Source organism: Hemiscyllium ocellatum, chromosome 36, assembly GCF_020745735.1.
Source record: "Hemiscyllium ocellatum isolate sHemOce1 chromosome 36, sHemOce1.pat.X.cur, whole genome shotgun sequence".
NCBI lineage: Eukaryota > Metazoa > Chordata > Chondrichthyes > Orectolobiformes > Hemiscylliidae > Hemiscyllium > Hemiscyllium ocellatum.
In genome coordinates, this window is record NC_083436.1 from 36,543,516 (window position 1) to 36,558,493 (window position 14,978).

The 14,978-nt window shown below is 40.8% G+C and overlaps 1 protein-coding gene across 1 annotated transcript in view; it reads right to left on the reverse strand.

Moving 5' to 3' along the window:
- Positions 1-1,162: 1,162 nt before the first annotated feature.
- The window catches only part of LOC132833446 (probable E3 ubiquitin-protein ligase HERC4), a 47,694-nt gene continuing 33,878 nt past the window's right edge, over positions 1,163-14,978 (reverse strand). The window contains exons 19-23 of the mRNA XM_060851734.1: positions 14,167-14,218; positions 9,453-9,523; positions 8,539-8,722; positions 7,603-7,705; positions 1,163-3,916 (exon numbers count right to left, since the gene is read on the reverse strand). Of these exons, the coding sequence (XP_060707717.1) occupies positions 3,708-3,916; positions 7,603-7,705; positions 8,539-8,722; positions 9,453-9,523; positions 14,167-14,218 (619 nt within the window). The 3' untranslated portion in view covers positions 1,163-3,707. The remainder of the gene's footprint in view (positions 3,917-7,602; positions 7,706-8,538; positions 8,723-9,452; positions 9,524-14,166; positions 14,219-14,978) is intronic.

Below are 14,978 nucleotides of genomic sequence, written 5' to 3' on the forward strand. Positions count from 1 at the left end.
AATGTCGATTTTACTGCTCCTCGGATGCTGCCTGAACTGCTGTGCTCTTCCAGCACCACTAATCCAGAATCCAGAATCCCTGAGGTTCAAGTATAATTCTTATAAACCGATAGTATATTCCCTCCAAGCACAATATATCCTTCCTCAGGTGCAGTGACCAGATCAGCATCTCTAGCCATACAGCACTCCCTCAGCATTACACTGGTGTAAACATGAATACACAGGGGTTAAAGTATGACAAGTGTCACCAGTTAACATTTATTAATAAGACAATCTCATGTATTTGTACATTCCACTCTGGTAACCGGATTTGTTTAAAATAGGGAGCTAAATGCTCAGCCAATAGCCCTTACAGTGTCCAATATGAAAAGGTCTGAGTATGGAAAGTGGGAAATGTTACAAGAAGCATGAATTTTGGCTAGTGATATCTTGCAGAAGTGTAGAAAGATTGCAAGTCAATCTGGATTGCAGAAGGGGCTGAAATATTTTGAAAGACCACAACTCCTTCATGGAGATGCAGGCAATTCCTTCAGCAGATAAATTATCAAAAATGTACCAACTCAGAAGATTTGCAAATTTCCCACAAACATTGTGAACGTATCTTTATATTCAATTAATGAGAACGTGAGTACACGTACGCTGTTGAGATTTCAGTGCATGTGTTGCTTAAACACTATACTTCAGAGCATATTAAAATCACATTGTTGAAATAATTTGTTAAAAGAAGTCAAAATGTTTGTTAACTGCATCTGAATATGGTTTTGTTGAAATGTTGGATGATTTTTACCAGGTATAGAGCTGAAGAAACCAGAACAGATGGTTTTAAGTGATCTTTTATTTGCAATATATGATCTCCCAAAAATTATTTGCTTCAAATTTATTACATTTGGTCACAAAGAACATTAACACATAAATACAAAGATATTTGTCACATTTTTATTTTGGCTACATGCGGAATCAGTAACCTAATAGCTTGCCACTGCTGCAAATGTGTTGCTGGTCAAAGCACAGCAGGTTAGGCAGCATCTCAGGAATAGAGAATTCGACGTTTCGAGCATAAGCCCTTCATCAGGAATAAGCTTATTCCTGATGAAGGGCTTATGCTCGAAACGTCGAATTCTCTATTCCTGAGATGCTGCCTAACCTGCTGTGCTTTGACCAGCAACACATTTGCAGCTGTGATCTCCAGCATCTGCAGACCTCATTTTTTACTTACTAATAGCTTGCCAACTCAGGTTTGGCCTTTTTCCTGCAGGATTCCTGCCTCAATCCCATTATCACCAGCCGGCCTCTTCACCCATCTCCATTATTTTTCTCACTAATAATCAAAAGTGTTTGAAATCAAAATGGAATTTATTTTTGAAAGCACCTGGTGTTTCACTCCACACTCATCTTGCCCACCTCTATCCTGGTTCCTCACAGAATGATCTTTAATTGCTGCAACCATAGTGATCAGACCCTGGGCACTGAGCCTTAGTTTGTGGTGGTGGCATTCCTATCCTTTGACTCAAACCACATGTGAGCAGAAACCTCTGAGTAATGGGTTGACATCCAGCATAGTAGGAACCTCATACTGTCCCCTTATCCTCCACCACACCAAACCCAATCACCCTACCTGACCTTGGTCTAGATCGTTTTCCTGATGATGGGTTGTGAATCAGGCTAATGGGCCTGTCCACAAACTCAATGATCTTTCGGCAAGAGCCATCTGCCTGTAGTGATCTAATGATGGGAGACATGGTTGCCTCATGTGTCATCCAACTTTGCCACAGCCAATCAGATGGTGGAGAAATCAAATGATAAATCCACTGAAAGGAGTTGATTCAGTTGCAGGAAAATTAATTTATTACCATAGTCCCAAGCATTTGAATTAGGAGCAAAAGTGGATGATTTGACCCTTCAAGCCTGCTCAGACCTACAATAAATCATGGATGATTTGTTTGTTTACTAAATTTCACATTTCCATCCAACCCTGATAACCTTGGATTCCCTTGCTGATCAATAATCTACCAATTCTCAGCTTAAAAATGATAAGTAATTCCAGATCCGTCACCTTTTCAGGCAGAGAATTGTAAAGTCAAGCAACTGTCAGAGAAAAAGAATCTTTCCCTCATCCTTGTCCTAAAAGGGTGTTGCCTAAGTTTATAACAATGATCCCTCATTCTGGACTTACCCACAAAACATCACTTCCCACGCCCACCTTGTCAAGACCTCCCAGGATGTTATAAAACTCAATCAGGTCACCCCTCACTCTTTTAAACTCCAGTGAAAGTAAGCCCAGCCTGTCCAATCAATCCTCATAAAACAGCTTGTGCATTCCAGGTATCAATCTAGTAAACCCCCTCTGGTTCATGTCCAACACATTCCTGTGGATGCAAATAATTCAAAATCTGAACTGGGACTCTCATTAACAGGCTTGCCACTGTATTGTTGTCTGGAATCTTCCAAAGCTACCAAATTATACTGAATTGTTCAGAACACAGCATGGAATTAGATCATTCCAGACAAATGGTTTTGGTGTTTGGTTACACTCCAGGTGAACCTCCATCCCATTACTTGTCTTTTAAACTGATTATTTCTCATTATTATTCTTTTCTTCCTCAATTAGTGTTCCTTTTAATGTATCTATGCATTGATAGGGGGCAAAAGCATAACAGCCGAAGGAAATATCCAAGCTAAGATTTCAAAATAAAGCACCCAATACATCTAGGATACTGAATGCCATCTCTGCCACATATGTTGGGCATACTGGTGTCAACACAATTTGTCTACTGTCAAAAGTGGCCACTTTAATAAAAGCACATACTTTAAAAATGGGTGGAATTATGAATTTGATGGCCAGTGTAGTTGATGAATAAACCTGCAAAGTCATTGTGTTAACAATCTGTTTAAAGAAGCATAAATTACCCCTATCTTCCCACTTACTGTTTGGTCTACATGGCTGATTAAAAGCCCATATGAAAACGAGTGTGAGTTGGTCATAACAGCCTGGCCAGTTCCCCCTGTAGTATGTAAGGGATGACTGCATGTTGCTGGGAATGGAGAGTTTGAGTTGTAAAGAGGAGATGGAGTGTAGGAGGTTGAGAGGTGACCTTATAGGGGTTTACAAAATCAAGAGGGGTATTAATAAGGTGAACGGCAGATGTCTTTTCCCTACAGTGGGGAATTTCAAGACTAGGGGACGCATTTTTAAAGAGAAAGATTTTAAAAAGACATGAGAGGTAATTTTTACACAGAGTTGTTCATTTGTGAAATGAATTTCCAGAGGAAGTGGTTGTAGTGAGGACAGTTACAATATTTAAAACACATTTGGATGAGTGCATGAATCAGAAATGTTTGGAAGGATATGTGGGAGTACTTTAGTTTGGGATTATGGTCGGCATGAATTGGTTGGATCGAAGGGTCTGTTTCTGTGCTGTAAGACGCTATGACATAGTGTTATGGTCACTTCCACTTAAATTCAGTGGGGCCAAATGACCAAATGTCAACCACTGTTTGAAATAGGTCTCCTGAAATGACATATTTAATAAGTGAAAGTAACACCTTTGTATTTGATGATCTATGGTAAAAGCAAATGGTAGCGCCACTATGTGGGTGGGTAACTGTGATAAGCTTTGATTATGCAAGTGCTTAAGATTACACCATTAAAAGTCAAAATACAGTCCAAATGGGATGTATTGCCTTTTCCCTCTAATTGTAAATGTGCTTCATAATTTGTCAAACCTTTCTTTAGTGTTAATAGCTGTTATCAGTTTCTCTTTCAGAATTTCTTCGCTGCTGTATTCTGGAAGTCTCAGGGTACTAAAGCAGACATCTGCCTCCGGATAGTTGTCTTCCGAAAGCGGACTCAACATAATACATAAGTTAATACACATCATTCCCATCACTGGAAGTCGATCCTTGCTTGTAAGAAATACTGAGGAAAGAGGTTTACCTGTTAACACTGCATTATCTGTAAAACCATACCTATGATATTATATGCTTTATGTCTGTAACTATTTGGATGTGTCAGGATTCAAAAATGACAGGCAGGAAAAGAATACTTTGGTCCATCAAAGCTGCTCCATGCCAGGATAGATGGAACATTGTGACTAAATGCTTGTCATCCATTGTCCCTACTCTCCACCTAATTCACCAATTGCTGTGTCACATGAGTTGAAAGACTCTGAAAGAGCATTTTCTGAACTGTTTCGTTAACATCCGGGAGACAAAGATCATGTCTGACATAACTTGAATATCCAAATTAGCCCATACTTACTAAGGCATTAATGAGCCTCCACACTGCAACTATCTACACACTTCCTTTCATATGATATTGGCAAGGCCGTAATTTGTTTATCTTCAATATTAAATTTGATAAAGAGTCAGTAACTCGTTTATACATTGATGAACTTCTTAAAAGATAGTTACCCCAAGTATAATATTTGAGAGGCACGACATGAAAATTCAGCATTCATAAAGTTCTGTTCTAATGAACAATGCCTATCTTTAATAAGTAAAGTATATGTTTTTATGTATTAAATAATATGTTATAATGGACCTAAATCTACAACTCACTGCAGAAGGGTATTGGTTCCAGATAAAAAAATAATGATTTCAAAAGGAAATTGGATAGGTACATAAAGATAAACTTTCAAAACCATTTGAAGCTTGACCTTGGACTCCTTGAACCATTGCAGTCTTTGGGATATAAGTGCTGTTAGGGAGGGAGTTCCACCATTCTGTCTCAGCAATAGTGAATGTTGGCGAAAGAATCCCAAGTCAGGATGGTGTGTGGCTTGGAGTGCACTTACAGAATTGTCTGCTGCCCTTATCATTCTAGGTGTTAGAGATCGAAGGGTTGGAAGGTCCTGTATGAGAACCATTGGCAAATTGCTTCATTGCATCTTGATCATGGGACGCACTGCTGTCATTTTGCATTGAGAACGGAAGTGAGTGAATGCTGAGGGTAGTAGTTGGGGTGATGATCAAGCATGCTACTTTACCCTGGATGATTTCAAACCTTGAGTGTTGTAGGAGCTGCACCTATTCAGGATATTGGAGACCATTCCATCACACGGTGGCACAGTGGTTAGCACTGCTGCCTCACAGCGCCAGCGACCCAGGTTCAGTTCCCGCCTCAAGCGACTGACTGTGTGGAGTTTGCACGTTCTCCCTGTGTCTGCGTGGGTTTCCTCCGGGTGCTCCGGCTTCCTCCCACATTCCAAAGATGTGCGGGTCAGGTGAATTGGCCATGCTAAATTGCCCGTAGTGTTAGGTAGGGGGTAAATGTAGGGGTATGGGTGGGTTACGCTTCGGCGGGTCGGTGTGGACTTGTTGGGCCGAAGGGCCTGTTTCCACACTGTAAGTAATCTAATCTAAACCCCTGACGTGTGTGTGTGTGTGTGTGTGTGTGTGTATTCACAGCCTCTAACGTTATACTTCTCTCTGATCCTCTCATAATCTGTGTTGCTACAGCAACAAAAAAATGCAACTTTTCAACTCATTCTTTATCTTTGTCTTCCTTCACAACACGTGTCATTCTAGTGAATCTTCACTTAACCCTCATTAAAGGCATGAGATACCTCTAAAAGTGAAGGGACCAATACTGGTATAGGCGAGGTAAGAAACAAGCATTCACCTGCTCAAGCATATCCAATTACTAAATTAGATCAAGAATCAGTAACCTGTTTTTAGATTGAAGAACATTTTAAAAAATAGTTACCTTTAGTAAAATACTTGAAAGGTACAAAATGAAAATTCAGCATTTATAAAGCTCAACTCTAATGAAACATGTTTATCTTTAATAAGTAAATTAAAAACTTTGAAGTTATGTACTGAACAGTAGATTGTAATGGACCTAACTCTAGAACTCACTGTGCAGAAAGGTGTTGGTTCCAGATAAAATTAATGATTTCAAAAGGAAATTGGATAGGGATATAAAGAAGATAAACTTGCAGAGCTGCCTCCCCTAAATGCCACCCCGTGAGTCTATGAGACCCTTTGTGGCTGATCTCACAATGGAAATTGGAGGAAGGCCAATTTTGATGGTATTAGGCAAGAACTTTCAAAAAGCTGATTGGGGGCATATGTTTGCAGGTAAAGGGACGGCTGGAAAATGGGAAGCCTTCAGAAATGAGATAACGAGAATACAGAGAAAGTATATTCCTGCTAGGGTGAAAGGAAAGGCTGGTAAATCCCCAGGACCTGATCAGGTGTACCTTAGAACTCTGTGGGAAGCTAGAGAAGTGATTGCTAGGCCTCTTGCTATGATATTTACATCATCGATAGTCACAGGTGAGGTGCTGGAAGACTGGAGGTTGGCAAACGTGGTGCCACTGTTTAAGAAGGGTGGTAAGGACAAGCCAGGGAACCATAGACCAGTGAGCCTGATGTTGGTGGTGGGCAAGTTGTTGGAGGAAATCCTGAGGGACACTATGCACATATATTTATAAAGGCAAGGACTGATTAGGGATAGGCAACATGGCTTTGTGCGTGGGAAATGATGGTAGAAGACAGAAGGTGGTGGTGGAGGGTTGTTTTTCAGACTGGAGACCTGTGACCAGTGGAGTGCCACAAGGATCGGTGCTGGGCCCTCTGCTTTTTGTCATTTACATAAATTATTTGGATGCGAGCATAAGAGATATAGTTAGTAAGTTTACAGATGACACTAAAATTGGAGGTGTAGTGGACAGTGAAGAAGATTACCTCAGACTACGACAGGATCTTGACCAGATGGGCCAATGGGCTAAAAAGTGGCAGATGGAGTTTAATTCAGATAAATGCGAGGTGCTGCATTTTGGGAAAGCAAATCTTAGCAGGACTTATACATTTAATGGTAAAGCCCTAGAGAACATTGTGGAACAAAGAGGCCTTGAAATGCAGGTTCATAGCTCCTTGAAAGTGGAGTCGCAGGTAGATAGGATAGTGAAGAAGGCGTTTGGTATGCTTTCTTTTATTGGTTAGAGGACTGAGTACAGGAGTTGGGACGTCATGTTGCGGCTGTACAGGATATTGGTTAGGTCACTGTTGGAATAATGCATGTAATTCTGGTCTCCTTACTATTGGAAAGATGTTGTGAAACTTGAATGGGTTCAGAAAAGATTTACAAGGATGTTGCTAAGGTTGGAGGATTTGAGTTATAGGGAGAGGCTGAACAGGCTGGGGCTGTTTTCCCTGGAGCGTCGGAGGCTGAGGGATGACCTTATAGAAGTTTACAAAATTATGAGGGTCATGAATAGGATAAATAGACAAAGTATTTTCCCTGGGGTGGGGGAGTCCAGAACTAGGGGGCATAGGTTTAGGGTGAGAGGGGAAAAATATAAAAGGGAACTAAGGGGCAACTTTTTCACACAGAGGGTGGTATGTGTATGGAATGAGCTGCCAGAGGAAGTGGTGGAGGCTGGTCTAATTGCAACATTTAAAAGTCATTTGGATGGGTATATGAATAGGAAGGGTTTGGAGGGATATGGGCCGGGTGCTGGCAGGTGGGACTAGACTGGGTTGGGATATATATTGGCATAGACAGATTGGACTGAAGGGTCTGTTTCATTGCTGGATATCTCTATGACTCTAACTGTATGTCGAATTTGTCTAAATTCTATAGCTCAGTGGAGTACTTACTGAGGAACTTTTTCTTCTCACCCAAAGACAGCTCATGGAACACTTTCCAAAACATCACAATGGTTGGATGTGATCTGCTGCAATTGTTGCTGTATGTGGTGTTCTGTTATATAAAAAAAATTTTTTTTTATGGTCACAACAGGACAAACCCTTCAGGACATGCTTGCATTTCAAATCCTTATATTGTCACATCATTGTTCTTGATGTCTCTGCTTAAAGAGAGATATGGCCAATGGCTCCACAAACTCTACCATGAGCCAGCAAGGAAGCATGTTCGGAAGCCAATCCAGGTGGAAAAGGGATCAAACCCCATGATGTTAGTACCACATTGATCTATACCAGCCAGCAGTCCAACCAACTAAGTCAACCAACACACCGCCACCAATCCCCCTCAAGGATTTCAAGTCACTGTGGCAATGTACCCTTTTACACATATCTTGTGATCCAGGGCTATATATGGTAATGGGGGCGTGCTCCAAATTTGTTTCCATCACACGGAATTTCTACTGCTCTTACCTGCCATTGGCAGTTTGTTGGAAGGATTTGCAGTTGACACTCTTCTCACCTTGATTTTCACACCTTCCTTGGCCCTAATGTCCCAGAGTGGACCTTAAACCTGGAGCTTCTGATTCAAAGGCAGGGCCACTGCCCACTAAATTTCCTATTAATGTTCATAAGTATTTTCATCGATCTTTCATAGAGTTCATGGGGTCATCAAGGAAAAAATACCAGTCCGCACCCTTTAAATATAAACTAATTCTCTTCCTCTGGTACGCCTTCTACATTAAGAAGGTGCTACATAAGTTCTATTGTACCACCAGTGTTTCTGAAATTTTGCTTTGTGCAAATTATCTGCCTGTACAAAAATAGCGACCTCATGGAGAGTCAGATACTAGACAGAATAATTCTTGTACAGGTTATGGAAAGTTTTCAAACCTTTTCCAGAATGTTCCAATCATAGTCATCGTATCCAATCAATATGTCCATCAGCTCTTGTGGCTGGAAGAACTTTAGTAGAGTCTCGTCGCAAACTTTGTAGAAACCTCTTCGAAACTCACCAAAGGGTTCCTTAATTGATGTTGTGAATATGTAATTTACACAGGCATTCACATATTTCTCCCTGTCATGGTAAGGAGACAGCAACATTAAAATATGACCCATAAGTATGCTACACAAACAGACTATCAACAATTTCAATGATATTTGTCTCCCTAAGTTAGGGTAACCTTTGACCACTGTCAAAAATGGACAGTAATAGGCAATGCAACTCTGCTGACAAGACAGCAGAGACTGTATTGGTGCCCAGAGGCCCAAACCAGTTATGGGATCGGCCCTTATTTAAGCACAACCTTATTGTAGCTCAGGTGAGGACCATGAGTTGAGGAGATGGATGGTAGGGGTAGGTCCTTCAGGGAGATGCTGGAGTTTTAATTTTGGTTGCTTAGAGGCTACTCAATGCCTGGCAGAAACAGCATTGAGCAAGGAAAGACCAACTGGTCCATCAAGCCTTTCCCACATCCCACCTCCATAACCAGACATGACCTGACCCCTAGCAGCCACTTTATAGAAAGGCAAAGAAATATAAAACAAAACAAAACAAAACCTTAGCTGCAAAACAATAGCCCTCGCCTTACTCCTCAAATCTATCAAAAATAAGACAAGGAGATTCTCAGAAGAAATTTGCCAAATTTCCTCTTTAAGGAACTAGGGCTAATAATGAACAGGCTTGATTGCATGAACAATACAGCAGGCAAGTCTTTTGTTTGAACAGGTGAAGATAGACAACTAAACACAAAAGGAAGAGGTCTAAAACTCTGACCTCACTGTAGCTCCATTTACTTATAACGTACTTGTTCTCTATTGTCACAGCTTGGTTACTGCCATTTGGAATGAGCTCAACTTGCTTATCCTCCCACGTAATCTGCATTTTAAAAAAAACGAGTCAGTTATGATTCCTTTTTTTTGGAGATGTCGATGTTGACTGGGGGGTACAAAGTTAAAAAATCACACAACACCAGATATGGTCCAACAGGTTTAATTGGAAGCATTAGCTTTCAGAGCGCTGCTCCTTCATCAGGTGGTTGCCTTGATGAAGGAGCAGTGCTCTGAAAGCTAGAGTGCTTCCAATTAAACATGTTGGATTATAATTTGGTGGTGCATGATTCCTTTTGTCCTTGTGATGTGAATCATTATTCTTCAGCTAATGATGAGTGATTCTTTGTGATAAGAATCAGGACAAGCAAGATAAACTAAATGGCAATTTCCTACAACTACACTTCAGAAGTTTTTCACTGGTAAAATGCACTTTTTAAAAATTTCAGATGAAACGCTGGATCAGAAAGACTGACAGGTGCAGGTACATGCAACCTCTAATATGAACATTCAGTCCTACAACCTTCTCCATCATTTCATAGAATCGTGGTTGATCTGTTTTATTTCAAATTCCACTTTCCCTGATAGCCCTTGATCTCCTCAGTTTTAAAAGAACACGTCTACCTCAGTTTTAAAAAATAGTCACTGACTCTGCCTCCACCACGTTGTGGCAAGCAGAAGGCTGGAACAACCCACAGCAAGCCAGGCAGCATCAGGAGGTGGGGAAGTCAACATTTCAGGTGTAACCCTTCTTCAGGAATGGAAGGTTATATCTGAAATGTTGACTTCTCCACCACCTGATGCAACCAAATTGCTGTGTTCTTCCAGCCTCCTGCTTGCCTTCTTTGGATCCCAGCATCTGCAGCATTTTTTTTTTGCTTCCAGCACATTATAAAGCAAAGTTCCAAAGTTGCGCAATTCTCAGAAAGAAAGACATTTCAGCCCCTAATTTTAAAGCTGTGTCCCCTAGTTCTAACTCACCTATAGACATAAAATCCTTTCCAGCTCCACCTTGTCAAGACAATTTAGGATGTTGTAAACATCAATCAAATCACTGCTGCTCTTCAGAACTCTATGGAAAACATGCCCATGGAGGGATACAGGATACAGGGCAGTGGAGGGATACAGGATAGCCAGAAGGGAGCTGAAGAAAGGGATTAGGAGAGCTATGAGAGGGCATGAAAAATCCTTGGCGGATAGGATCAAGGATAACCCCAAGGCATTTTATGCGTATGTGAGAAACATGAGAATGACGAGAACGAGGGTAGGTCCGATCAAGGACAGTAGTGGGAGATTGTGTATGGAGTCTGAAGAGATATGAGAGGTCTTGAATGAGTACTTTTCTTCAGTATTTACGAACGAGAGGGACCGTATTGTTGAAGAGGAGAGTGTGAAACGGACTGGTAAGCTAGAAGAGATACTTGTTAGGAAGGAAGATGTGTTGGACATTTTGAGCAACTTGAGGATAGACAAGTCCCCCGGGCCTGATGGGATATATCCTAGGATTATGTGGGAAGCAAGAGAGGAAATTGCAGTACCGTTAGCAATGATCTTTTCGTCTTCACTGTCAACGGAGGTGGTACCAGGGGACTGGAGAGTAGCGAATGTTGTGCCCCTGTTCAAAAAAGGGAATAGGGATAACCCCGGGAATTACAGGCCAGTTAGTCTTACTTCTGTGGTAGGCAAAGTAATGGAAAGGGTACTGAGGGATAGGATTTATGAGTATCTGGAAAGACACTGCTTGATTAGGGACAGCCAGCACGGATTTGTGAAGGGTAGGTCTTGCCTTACAAGTCTTATTGAATTCTTTGAGGAGGTGACCAAGCATGTGGATGAGGGTAGAGCAGTGGATGTAGTGTACATGGATTTTAGTAAGGCATTTGATAAGGTTCCCCATGGTAGGCTTATGCGGAAAGTCAGGAGGCATGGGATAGAAGGAAATTTGGCCAATTGGATAGAAAACTGGCTAACCGGTCGAAGTCAGAGAGTGGTGGTAGATGGTAAATATTCAGCCTGGAGCCCAGTTACAAGTGGAGTTCCGCAGGGATCAGTTCTGGGTCCTCTGCTGTTTGTAATTTTTATTAATGACTTGGATGAGGGAGTCGAAGGGTGGGTCAGTAAATTTGCAGATGATACGAAGATTGGTGGAGTTGTGGACAGTGAGGAGGGCTGTTGTCGGCTGCAAAGGGACTTAGATATGATGCAGAGCTGGGCTGAGGAGTGGCAGATGGAGTTCAACCCTGCCAAGTGTGAGGTTGTCCATTTTGGAAGAAAAAAATAAGAATGCGGAATACAGGGTTAACGGTAGGGTTCTTAGTCAGGTGGAGGAACAGAGGGATCTTGGGGTCTATGTACATAGATCTTTGAAAGTTGCCACTCAGGTGGATAGAGCTTGTAAGAAGGCCTATGGTGTATTAGCGTTCATTAGCAGAGGGATTGAATTCAAGAGTCGTGAAGTGATGTTGCAGCTGTACAGGACTTTGGTTAGGCCACATTTGGAGTACTGTGTGCAGTTCTGGTCGCCTCACTTTAGGAAAGATGTGGAAGCTTTGGAGAGGGTGCAGAGAAGATTTACCAGGATGTTGCCTGGAGTGGAGAATAGGTCGTACGAGGATAGGTTGAGAGTTCTCAGCCTTTTCTCGTTGGAGCGGCGAAGGATGAGGGGTGACTTGATAGAGGTTTATAAGATGATCAGGGGAATAGATAGAGTAGACAGTCAGAAACTTTTTCCCCGGGTACAACAGAGTGTTACAAGGGGACATAAATTTAAGGTGAAGGGTGGAAGGTATAGGGGAGATGTCAGGGGTGGGTTCTTTACCCAGAGAGTGGTGGGGGCATGGAATGCACTGCCCGTGGGAGTGGTAGAGTCAGAATCATTGGCGACCTTTAAGCGGCAATTGGATAGGTACATGGATGGGTGCTTAATCTAGGATAGATGTTTGGCACAACATCGTGGGCCGAACGGCCTGTTCTGTGCTGTATTGTTCTATGTTCTATGCCCAGCCTATCCAATATTTCCTGATAAGATTACCCATTCATTCAAGATATCAATTTGATTAAGTCCTCTGAGCCACCTCCATTGCATATACACCCTTTAAAAAAAAGTGCAAAATTGCAGTTGTTTTCCTTTTAAATGATACCCTGCTGTTTATTCTTGCTGCCAAAGTGTACAGATTCACATTTTCCTCAACACACTCCATCTGCCAGACCTCTGCCCACTTATTTGACCTATCTATAACAGTCTACATCCTTCTTATATCATCTTCACAACTAATATCCTTACTTATCTTTGTATCATCTGCAAACTTAACCAATACATCTTCAATTTCCTCATTGAAGGTGCTGATATAAATTGTAAAAATTTGAGGGATCAACACAGACTCTTGCGATGCTCACACGTCATATCTTGCTAATCTGAAATAGCTGAAAATGTGTTGCTGATTAAAGCACAGCAGGTCAGGCAGCATCCAAGGAACAGGAAATTCGACGTTTCGGGCCAGAGCCCTTCATCAGGAATGATGCATGTTGTCTGTTTTTAACAGCTGGCTAATCTTCAATCCATTCTAGTACATCACCCCTTATACCATAAGCTCTTACATTGCACAATAGCCTTTTATATGGAGCCTCGATGAATGCCTTCTGGAAATCCAAGTACAGTACATCAACAGGCTCGTCCTTATCCACAATGCATATTACCTCAATAGCCTTCTCAACTTGTCCTGACACTAACAAACAAAATCTGGATCCTTGCCTTTGCAAATAGTGAAAAAGAATTTAAAAATGGAAAAATTATGTTCAGCCATTACAAAACATTGAGTAATGCACTGGTTGAATACTGTCAGCATATTTGGGCACCACACTTAAGTTGGAAACTGTGGGAGATGATGCAGATAGATTTATTATTGGTAGACATTTTTAATCAACATTTACATTGATTTCTCGAGTTGCTGGCATCTGAAACCAGTCCTCTGGCTCAGACACAGGGACACTACCATGGCATTACAAGAGCACTGATTACCTATTGATACTAGGGATAAGAGTCTGCAGTTACATGGACTGAGCTTATTTTCTTTAGAGAATGTAAAGAGAGATTTGAAACAACTTTTCAAAACCTTTAAGGGTTCTGGTAGATTAACTAAGGATAAACTATTTCCAGTCGTGGAAGGGTTGCAAATCAGAGGACAGAGATTCAGAGTATTTAACAAAAGAACCAGAGGCAGTACAAGGAGCAAAAAAATTACACAGTGAGGTATTGTGATCTAGAAAGCACAAGCTGAAGGGGCAGAGGAAGCAAAATCATTACTAACTTTCAGGAAGGTATTAGACAAGTACTTGAAAAAGGAAATAAAGTATTTGGGTTAAAGGCAAGACAAAGGAAATTATTATTGTTATAAAATTCTTTCACAATGGACCAAATAGCCACCTTTGTCACTTTCTCATTCCTGATATCATTCAAAAACCTCTAATATGATTTCAGAAAATAATTCATTGCAGAGATTTGAAAGCTTTTGAGATGGAAAGCATTATACATGTATAAATGTTTATCTCTCTAAGCTGGTGAGGCCGCAAATTGGGCTTGGTAGAAATGTTCTTTACACTGACATTAAGTACATAATAAAATAACACTTTCTATTTGTACAAAGGCTATATGAAGATGTTCCAATGTGATTGATATAAATCCTTTCTACTCACAGAAAAGTTTATGTCTAGGTCCATGTCATTGTCCAGAACATACTGCAGGGATCTAGAAACACATTCAGAAATCAAAATAAGGTAGTGAAATAAATCTGTAACGATTACAGCAAACTGTTGTAAAGATGAGAAACCTATAAAAAAAATGACTGGAGTTTAAAAGGAATATGGGACATTTTGACAGAAATAAAACAATGGGTTATTTCTTAGATTTCTTTTTCTTTCTGAAGATATTGGATTAACACGTGTCAATGCAAGGTAGTTTTGCAGGCTCCACAGAATATGTACTTCTGACTGACTGAGATACATAGCCCAAGAATCTTTAACTGGCTGGGTTTTATTGAAAAAAAATCACAGAGCATGAATGGCAAATTATTAATGCACAAGTTATTAATGCAAACAACAGCCGCAAATTTCAGAGGATAATGAGGAACACCACGAGGTGCGAATCTTTAGAACTGATGGTCAATTATGCCACTTGCTTCACACAGACATAACAAACCTTGGCTTCTCCATTATTTTAAGGTTTCTTTTGATTTGTAAATGATTGCCTTTTAAATTATCCACAGAAATTTAGAACGTGAATGTAAGTGTACCTTAACTGTGACATGAAAATTGATAGCTTATTGCCAATTGATTTTACTGGCCCAGGAAAGGAACAATTTCACAGAAGTGTTACAGTGCAGCAAGCGGACAGTTTGCCCCTCATGGCTCGTTTAATGAGCGTCATTACCTGATGCCAATCTCCTGTGTTTTCCCAAATCCTCAAGATATTATTCTTCTTTGAATAATCAGCCAATGCCCTCTTAAAT